This window comes from Cyrtonyx montezumae, unplaced genomic scaffold, assembly GCF_038088225.1.
Source record: "Cyrtonyx montezumae isolate F1298 unplaced genomic scaffold, pur_monq_1.0 scaffold_13, whole genome shotgun sequence".
NCBI classification, from domain to species: domain Eukaryota; kingdom Metazoa; phylum Chordata; class Aves; order Galliformes; family Odontophoridae; genus Cyrtonyx; species Cyrtonyx montezumae.
In genome coordinates this window covers 34,401,448-34,411,634 of record NW_027071859.1, presented here as the reverse complement: position 1 = coordinate 34,411,634, position 10,187 = coordinate 34,401,448, and the positions used below count along the sequence as shown (strand labels likewise).

Sequence of the window (10,187 nt, the reverse complement as noted above, 5' to 3'; positions counted from 1 at the left end):
TCTGCCTGGATTTTGGATTCACTCGATGTCTTTGATGCAGGGATCTGGTTATCTTTCATCTGATTGGGAACAGCCAAAGGTGTTTTGTGGCAGAAATGAAATAAGTTGATTGGGAAGATCAAATACTCGGTATCTGTACCATTCCCCTCATGCTTGACTTAAGGCAAATCTTCCAAGTCTTTGCTTTGGTCTTGTAAAGTTTCAGTGAACGTGTACAATGGCAAGGAGGGAGATTGGGGTTTATTATTTCTTCCTCACAGCAAACTTGAGAGAAATTGAAAGAGGTTTATGTAGAAACAAGAAAGAAGAAGGAAAAAAAAAAAGATTGAATATCTCCGTGTGTAACCCAAACATTCTTTTCTGGGTAAGGAACCTGTGTCACTGACCATTTGCGTCACTCACACTGCATAAATTCCAGACAGGAAAGAAGAGATGCCAGCAGCCTGGGGAGCTGCTTCTTGCATGGGGCCAGATGCAGCCTGAGCACCAGATCACAGCAGGAGAAGGCCATTTGGCCCCTCTGGGGACAGGGGTTTTATCACCAGATGAGCAACCCTATATTCTGTGCCGTGGGTCAGTGCCCTAAGGGATGTCAGCTGCATCCTATTTGGTTGGCAGCACTGGATGCTGCCTGTGATTTTTCACCTGAAAATTCTCATGGAGGAAAAGCACAAGTACTGCTTTACAAAGTTCCCCAGTTTTCTGAATTTTCCTGTCAAGCACATAAGAAGAACACCTAAATCTGTATCCTCTGTATATCATCACAACCTGGGAGCAGGGCATGTGCAGTAGCAAAAGAGCTTCTCCATCCCTGATCAGTTGTTGCTGACACTTAGTGGTCACCATCTTACACCATTTCCTTTTTTTTTTGCTTTAAAAAACATTACAAAGAAATCTTATACCTGATTCCTTTTTTTTTCCTGCTTGTCTGCTAGTCTTTCCTGTAGAAGACTTGTATGATTAAGGAAACTGGCAGAGTAAACAAGCTTGCTTTTGCTTCTTGCTTCTGAAGAACACATCAATAGCAGATGCAAGCTGTCAAACTTGGCAATTAAGAGCAGCCAAGAGCAAGTGGTGAGAAAAAGGCTTGTGGATAGTCAAAGTGCTTTATTTTCTGGGTACATAACTGGAAGGATTGCTTTCTTGGGCTGCTTACACCTCAGAAATCTGACCTTCCAGAGCACATCTGTCTTAGTAAACTCAGAGTGAGATCTTTGTACTTTTGCTGATCTTCGATTGACCTGTATGAACTAATAAGACAGCAAAGAGATTAAGATTCTCATTATCCTGAGCTGGTTCTGCAGTTCTTCTAGAACAGAACTGAAGAAAAGCACAGGTGTTTTGCACTTAAAATGACTTGCCCAGTTCTGTTTAGTTTCAGTTTTGAATCCTGAAGTATTTACTATGAAGATGTTAAATGAGCATGGAAAGTCTCTGGCAGAGCTTGAGGATTACATTGGCACGGGCAGAACAGCAGCAGCAGAATATCCTTCAGATGAGATTTTATTCGGCGCCCAAGCTTCAGCTTCCTTCTGTGCTTGGTCCATCTTTTAGTCATCGGCTGCTGAGCCTGGGCAGATAGGGGCCACACTGCCTTCCAGATTACTTTCACTCCAAACTAACCTTTCCTTGTCGTAGACTTTGGCCTTCTACCTTTAAGGTCTGTGCATCAGGCTGGTTGCTGATATGAATACTACCCATGTGCATAACAAGTTGTATGATCCGAAACATCCTCCCAAAGATGCTGGGCTGGTTCTGCAGTGACAGCACGCACTGAAAAAGCTCCAGCTCAGCCTATGTGAGGAAAATCTTGAAATATGGAGTAAGCTACTTGTGAACATCAGCAATCAGAGTACAGTATTGTTGGGACTGGCATCAAATTGAGGAAGTGCTTGCTTGTAAAGGAAGGGGAGGGAGTCAGTAGCAGACAATTGGCATTTTATCTTTCTGCTGAAGGTGGTTTGTGCTCAGTCCCTTAGTTTATCTCTTGTCCTCAGAATGCCATTACTTTTTCATGATAGATGATAGTTCTAGGAGCATGCTCTGAAAGATAACAAGAGAAAGAAGGCATGAAGCTGACCTGGTTTAAAGGAGAAAAAGAAACAATCATAACGATCAACCCAGACCCCATCACATACAAAGCTGGGGAGGAGGGATGCTGACAGCACACTTACCTTGGCTTCATTCAGTGCTAAGGGGTGGATGAGGGGAGACGGAACAGCTTGCTTTTAAATCAAATACATTAATCCTTAAAGTAACTTGCTTGAAAGCAACGACTACATCTTACAGCCCTTTCTTCATATGTTAAGGGCTTTGTGTTTCTGTTGCTTTAAAATCATACGAAGACAGACTCAATTAGGCAAGCTCCACTTCCAGAAATCCAGCTTGTCTGTCACTACACAAATCCTCAGAGAAGTTCTTTATCAGCGACTTAACCAAAGTTTGTCATTTTCTTATTTTCTGTGACTGTGTAACTGGTGAAGGGTGATCATTGCTGTACTCACAGTCACCATCACAGGCCTTTCCCAAGTGCTCCAAGGCAAAGCATAACATATAGAATACAAATAGAAGTATTTTTTAGAGATGACTGCATAGATAAAGTGTACAAAACCAGCAGCAGGCACTGTGAACTGTGAATACCTGTAAGGACTCTCATACATCCCAGTGGGACAACACTGGGTTTTACCAATCTCTTGCCCATCATGTAGAGTCTCTGGTGCAGTCCAGCTGTCAAAATAACTCTTCTGCAGCTATCATTTGTTATTTCAATGCACATGGACTCTTATCAAACTGTTCCTAGCCCCAGGAATACAACAAGTGAGCAGCTAGCTAAAGGAGAGGGCATTTATTCCTCAGGTGTTGATGAAATTCTCAGTAACCACACCTTGTTCTGGAGAAGACTGCAGGCATTCAGGCTGAATAGCTGCTCCCTCTTACATAGACTTTTCACTGACTATTCTCCCACTGGAGAAAAGACTCAAAGCTGAATGGAGAATTGAGAAGCACAAGTACTGGACAGCAGAGATAGATAAAACAAAGCAGTGAGGTGAAGGAAACAGAACCCAGGGAATAGTAAGGTTTCCCCAACTTCAGCAGAGACAAGATTTCAGCCTCAGTGGCTTTCTTTTCTGTAAATGCATAAAATAAGAAGAGGAGAGGAAAAGCAGTTGGCTGGTGCTCACAGAGGGTGATGTGGATGTAAAATGTTCTCACTTTCTAATGGTTCAGTTGTGCTGCTTAGATCTCTTATTTTTATCCCTCTGCAGTGAGGAAAAGAGTTATTCAGTGATCCCAGTGGCTTCACACAACCCTGCACACATCAGGCAGTGAGGTAATAACCTTTAGTGCAATGCTCCAACAATCACATCCTGAAGCACTGAAGCTTCTGCCCTGACTCTTTTCCACGAGTAAGGATTCTATCTGTACTAGTTATATACTGACCTTAGACTGCATCAGCCTATGGATTTTAAAATGTACTGTGCACCTGACCTTGACAATTGAAAATTCTTTATTTTTCCGCTCATTGTGTAATTTGTGTGCAGAATCCCATTGATACCAGCATAATTCCTACATGCCTTTGTGCCTCTAACTCCCAGTTATCCTCTGTGAATGCAGTTACATGGAATTCAGTGCAGATTATTTCCCTGAGATGTGTTCTGAGCCACTCCTAAGGTCTCCTTGCCCAGCAGGGACTGGTAGGCTCAGAGCATGCAAGAGGTGCCTCTTCGTTCTTACAGCTGCATCTTCTCCTGAATGAAAAAGTTAAACTATAGCTAGAGATGCAGAACTGTGTATGTATAAGATGTATATCTTAGCAGATAACGTAACATGTATTCTCTAAGATGTATCTGTCATCTTCTAAGCCTTGGAACTGACCACTTTGGAGCCAGTTAGTGCTGAACAGATTGCTCACTGTCCCTTCAAAGCAAGCTGATGGCATTCCTCAGTACTGAGGGTTTGGCCTTGCAGATAGTATTTCCCAGCTGCATGCAGATGATAAATTCCCCTGTCAGTACAGAGATTCATCGTGGTGTTTACCCTCAGTGTCCATCACGATGTGCTTAGCTCACCTGTGTGATCTGTGGTGGTGCTCTTGTCACTGCATTAGGTGAATGAGTGGCAGATTACTCTTGTCATGGTGTGACTCTCTTCCTGCACTCTGCCACGTGCTTTCTCTGATCCAGTGAAGGTCCTGTTTTGGTGATCTTTCCTCAGAACTTAAGAATTCTAAAGTTTGACCAGAAATGACTGAAAGAAGATTTTTCTTCCCAAGGGAACAAGCTCTTGAGAATGTTTTGGCTTTGAAAAACTTGATTGTTTTCAAGATTTCTGCTTCTATCATTTTTGCATTGCAATCTGAATAAACCTTCAACAAATGCAATGACCGAAAAATCTGAATAGAATATGATGTGATCATTTTGGGTGTAGAACTGATCAGCTGCAGCATAAATACATTTCAATTTTTTATGCCATATTTGGACAGATGGCGGAGGAATGGCTCTTTGGAACTGGCCCCAACAGTTCCAGACTGACTTGGAAGTTTGAAGTAGCCCTGATAGTCCTTACTGAGACTAAATGGTGCTTGCTCTGCCAGCATCCTACCAAGAGAAAGGTATTTCTTCCTTTCTATATACATAGCTGGTTTGATTACAGCTCAGATCTGAAGAGTTGACTCCTCATGTCAAATGTACGTTTTGTGCTGAATTTCCGATTGAGACATTTAGTGTCAACTTCCAGTGAAGGATTGGATGCATTTTCCCCTTAAAGTCTGACAGTAACCTTTCTTCCAAAGAATTCCTTAGAGGAATTTCCTTGTTCTATTCATGTAAGTGTTAATGCTTAGATGCAACATTTACACAATACACCAGCATGTATATGTACTGAAAGTGGTATCGTTAAATGCTGTAGCAAAGTGCACTAGCCAAAATAATGACTGAACTGTACACAGAAGTGCCCTTAGAGTATCATGTGTTACACTTACAACTACTGGCAATAGTCCCATACATAGCCATAAAGGCGACACGTCAGGTAAAAGTGTCACTACCACAAGTAATGACATTGCTTTGCCACCTGAGTATATTTCTCTGCAAGCTCTCACTTGAAAGATAGGTTTGTTGTCATCAAATGCTAAAAGTTGCCAAGTAACATCTATGAATTCTCAGTAGGTGCTGAAAGTCTGTCTTAATACCTTTTGCATTTCACCCTTTTAAATGTTTTTCTCATCTGAGGATAAAAAATTGGAATGGAATGGAATGGAATGGAATGGAATGGAATGGAATGGAATGGAATGGAATGGAATGGAATGGAATGGAATGGAATAGAATAGAATAGAATAGAATAGAATAGAATAGAATAGAATAGAATAGAATAGAATAGAATAGAATAGAATAATAGCAACTGAAAATGAACAGGTAGGACTCTATGTCTGTCTCTCTATAGTAGTAAAAGCAAAATCAGAAGTAGCTGAACTTCCGCTACTTGCCATCGACACGCGGCGTCCCATGGCGGCGGGCGGCGGCGGGCTGCCGGCCGGGCTGCCGTCCTCCCGGCGCTGCCCCTCGGAGCCGGAGCAGGAGGCGGAGCCGGGACCCGAGCCCCTGCGGGAGGCGGCGCTCTCGCTGTCGCTGCCCGCCCGGCTCTCGGAGAGCACCCGGGAGAGGAAGCTGGACTTGCGGGTGCCCGGGCAGTGCCCGCTGTCCGGGGATTCCCCGCGGTTCTCCTCCAGGTCGCGGCAGACGCTCACGCGGCTCTGCTTGCGGGGCCCCCTGCGACCCGTCCCCGTTCCGGGCCCCGCCGTCCCCGGCCCCGCCGCCCGCGGCGCCTCCTCGCTGCTGGAGGAGGGCGGCTGCTGCTGTCCGTGGTGCTGAACCGCGCTGTGCCGCCGGCGGGGCGGGGCGGCGGGGCGGAGCTCTCCGTGGCGCTGACGGCCCGGCGGCCCCGGAGTGGAGAGCGGGGCCTGGGAGGCTGAGGGGAAGGCGGGAGGCGGCGGGGCGGCGGAGGGGCGCGGAGGGGAGGGGGCGGCGGCCGGGCGGGCAGGGGGGTCCACGGAGTTCTTCTTGGAGTTGTAAGGAGAGGCCTCGTCGTCCACGGGTCCCGCCGGTCGCCGCGGCCGCCCGTAGAGGGTCTTGTGGATCTTCTTAAGGCCCAGGTGGGCGATTTCTAGGATGTTGAGGAACAGGGAAACCGCGGCGATGCTGTGCATGAAGACCATAAAGATGGTCTTCTCTGTGGGTCGGGACACAAAACAATCCACCGTGTTAGGGCAAGGGGGACGAGTGCATTTGTAAAGGGGTGACATGTGGAACCCGTACAAAAGATACTGACCTATCATAAAGCCCACTTCAACCACCGAGCGAGTCAGGATATGTAAGACATAGGTGCGCAGCAGGGATCCCCTCAAGGGCGCCTTATTCACTTTCTTCTGTTCTTCCAGCTTCCGCAGCTCCCTCTCCACTCTCCGGTGTTCTTCGGGCATCGGCTCCAAGTCTTCCAGCTGAGCCCTCAGCTGGGCTTTTCTCTTCTGTCGCTCTTTCTCCAGAGCCCGTAATCTGTACAGTGCATGTGCCATGTAAACAAGAGATGGAGAAGAGACAAATATGATCTGCAACACCCAGTATCTGATCAAAGAGATGGGGAAGGCTCTGTCGTAACATATATTGCTGCAGCCGGGTTGCTCTGTGTTGCAGATGAACTCCGACTGCTCATCGTCCCAGACATCCTCAGCAGCCACCCCCAGCACCAACATCCGGAATATGAACAGGATTGTGAGCCAGATTTTGCCAACTATGGTCGAGTGGATGTGCACTTCTTCAAGAATGCTGCCCAGCAAGTTCCAGTCCCCCATGGTCAGAAGTTCATATCTAAAGTATAAAAAATTGTGTTATTTTAATACAACACTGGATTTCTTTTCAAAGTGACCCTTCGTAGTATATATATATTTTTTAATACTGATATTACGTACATATTCTTCAGATGGAAAGAGACATTATATAAATTCCTCATTATTTTCTATTTAATGGGACATAAAGTAAATGTAGACACTGTGATTACTAGTAAAATATGCAAAGTGAAATTATTTTAAGGAAGATTGAGTTTGGCTATAAACCACAGTACTTCTGAACTGCCTACAGTTTTACTCTATTTTCCTCCCACGATAAAAGAAGACACTTATTGTTTTTTTCACTTTGCAAATCTACTGCCAACAATGGATTAATTCTACACCTACTACATTCTTGTCTATGGCTTTGCTATGGTTTCTGGTGAAAAACAACTGAAACAACTAATTATGCCTTCATTTCTCTTAGAAAGTTTTGAGAAGTATCCTGTAAGTGTGATAGAATTTTTCTTTTCCTTTTTTTTCTACAAGATCATAACATCATTAATGTAATCCATCCAGTGTTTTCCTGTCTACTAGTGTAACAGTCCACTTGTTCTGTTTTGTTTTTTTCCTTGGAATACAAAACTACAAATACATAGCTAATTTACACATAACTCTACATGTATAGTCCCAGTCTAAATTATTATTCATAAACTTAAAATGTTTCTAAGTTTCATATCTTGAGTTTTGTGCATTTAAATGTCCCTGAATCACCAAGACTCTGTCTTCATCATAAAACATATGAAGTAAATTAAGCAGGAAGAATTATGTAAAGGAGTGCTCTGAGGGTCTTCAGCTAAGTGAGTGAGATGATCTTGTTAACCACCTCTTTCCCAGAAGCTCTTTGATTCATCAGCAAGCTGTTCTACATTTAGCTGCAAGATGCTTGATTTCCAAGCTACTTCTCTGGAACATCTCGAGGAGCTTCAGGTAATGTAGGAAATTGAAACCTACAAATTGTGTCTTTGTGAATGCACCGCACAGTCTTTGTTGAGTTCCTGGAATATTTTTGTTAATACAGTGTAACAGAAATGCTAAGTCAGGGCCTGAAACCGAGATTGAGCACCTGGTGGGAAGGCAGAGCCAACCCAGGGGAGCTCACGTGCATGCAATGTACCTGAGTAACCAGAAGGGGGTGGAGCCAGGATCCACCCCTTCCCAAACCTAATTTAAGGGTTGGCAGTGGAGGTAAGCATGCCCTTTTTTTGAGATTCCTGTATACCTTAGGCCTTCTAAGGGTAAGTGGCTCTTCTGTTTGCATTCTGTGTGTCTGCTGTATTTGGGCTTATTCTTATTTGATGTAGCTAAAGACTTTGCTACCCCACTGTTATCATGGTACTTTCCATCCTGTTAAAGCATTACGTGCAGGATTAAGATACTGAAGGCAACTGTGTTCATTTCTACCTCAGGGTTCTCACTTAAAATTTAAGTGCTAATCTACTGTTTAGGGCTTCCAAATTCCAGAAAGTTGCAGTCTTTTGTAAAGGGTTATTTTGAAGTTCCTTTAAGTGGGCTTAATATATTGTAATGCTTTCCCTTAAAGTCTACATTTACAGGATTACTTTGTGAAGAGTCACATGCCATTTTTTCTCTATAAAATAATCAGTAATCTACTCCTGTGAAAGCTATAGTTTCAAAGGAATTAGTGAAAATTACCCTGCAACTTTGTGCTTCTCATTTTTTCCCCACTCTTCCTCTCCCTGGTTTTACCTGAGCCATATGTAACAGAAATTTCATCTTACTGTAGGTAAGTAATCTCAAATATCAGTGGTATTACTATTTATAACACAACAGAGTATATAGTTCTGCTGTAAGTTGCACATACCTGTTACTTTTCTCCTTATATACTTTGACTACTTTTGTGGCTGTCTGAATAATCATATGTGATCAGTTTAAGCATTAAAAATATGTGTATATAGTCAGAATCAGAAGAAAATCTCCAATTGTTGATGGAGAAAGTTTCTTCATTTTCTGGTGGTTTTCTGTTATTATTCTATTTTTCTATGAAAACTCATTCAATCTCTTTCCACTATTCAAAATCACTTCTGTAGAGGTGGTTTGCAGAGTTTTTTATATTTTTTAAAAATTATCAACTATAAATTAGAACTATTCCCTGTCTGCTGGCACCCATGAACTGGCTGAGTTGATTCACTGGAAGTGAATAGTATCATATAACTAAACTGCAAAAACATAAGTCTTCATAAATTTCTAACTTTACTGGAAGATCCTTCTTTTCCAAGAAGATTAAGATGCAAATACTCCTGTTTCTAACTTAAATTGCTGTCAGTCTGACAGGTATCTGCCTGTTCTGCACTTCTCTAGGTAGATTTTTTTTTTCCTGCTTGCTTACCTTAAGAGAAAGCCTTTGGTTATTTGTTCTTGTGGAACATTGCAGAAGGAGCATGTAGAGCTGCCAAAGGTTGTAGCTTAGAAAACTTCCTCCACAGTGCTAAACATCCTTGTTTTTCAGTGCTGAAGCAGGTTCTTCTCAGTTCTTTGTATCTGGATGCTTAGATCTCTCCGTCTGAACTGTGTGTGTGGTTTAAAACCATCAGGTTATAGGATGGTGCCTCTAGCCAAAATTATCGTACGATTATTTTAGTCAGTGGTATCTATCAAAGCCATTCCCTCGAGGCTTGATTTATTTGGCAATAGTTTGTGAAGTCCCTATACATTGTTACCTTCAGTTCTTTGAACACTGTCTCTACCCAGATCCTAAGTTACATTTACTTTTGTAAAAGAAACAAATGATCCCCTTCTAGAGTTGTATACATTCCTGCGTTTTCTTTTCCTTCCATTAGTTTTGCTCTGAATCAATGCCAGAGAATTGATCGGTCACGTCCGATTTCATACTCTGTTGCCTGGTGAGTTAATTTAGCCTGCTGGAGGCTGTTTGTTCTTTTTTTTTTTTTCCAAATGGAATTGCCTGGGCTTAAATTGTTCAGAAACACAGCCTTCAACACAGGGACCTTTCTTCAGCTGGGTTACAGTCACCCCTGAAGACCATCCAGGATTTGCACCTGTGAGAGACAAGATCTGAAAAAAGAACACTAGTTCCTAAAATAGGATTTTGTGAGACCTCAGACAGAAGAGATGAGGCTCTGATCCTAAAAACATCCACTACCTAGTTCTGCACTTCATGAAAACCATGTTTTTACTTTGACTCTTCTGTGGTTAGCTCAGATCTATATAGAAAGGTATCTTCTCAGGCATAGGCTGCACTGGTCTCTCTGAAAGCTGTGTCTGTGTTCAGAGCCTTTCCCTGTAGGAAACAAGGTGGCTACAATACTTTTCCTTCAGCCTCACTATC

The 10,187-nt window shown here is 43.1% G+C and overlaps 1 protein-coding gene across 1 annotated transcript; it reads right to left on the bottom strand.

Moving 5' to 3' along the window:
* Positions 1 to 2,004: 2,004 nt before the first annotated feature.
* Positions 2,005 to 6,844, bottom strand: GJA10 (gap junction protein alpha 10). Its single transcript, XM_065731016.1, has 2 exons — positions 5,483 to 6,844; positions 2,005 to 2,043 (listed from the first exon to the last, which is right to left on the bottom strand). The coding sequence occupies exons 1-2, from the start codon at positions 6,842 to 6,844 to the stop codon at positions 2,005 to 2,007; spliced, it is 1,401 nt and encodes a 466-aa protein (XP_065587088.1).
* Between the last annotated feature and the right edge of the window lie 3,343 nt (positions 6,845 to 10,187).

What these genes read in the sequence shown, in the direction of transcription:
- GJA10 (XM_065731016.1), bottom strand. Translation starts at nt 6,844, where the DNA reads ATGGGGGACTGGAACTTGCTGGGCAGCATTCTTGAAGAAGTGCACATC. An exon ending in TGGGACGCCGCGTGTCGATG is followed by an intron (nt 2,044 to 5,482) that starts GCAAGTAGCGGA and finishes GTTATCTTTCAG; the next exon opens with AGCATGCTCCTAGAACTATC.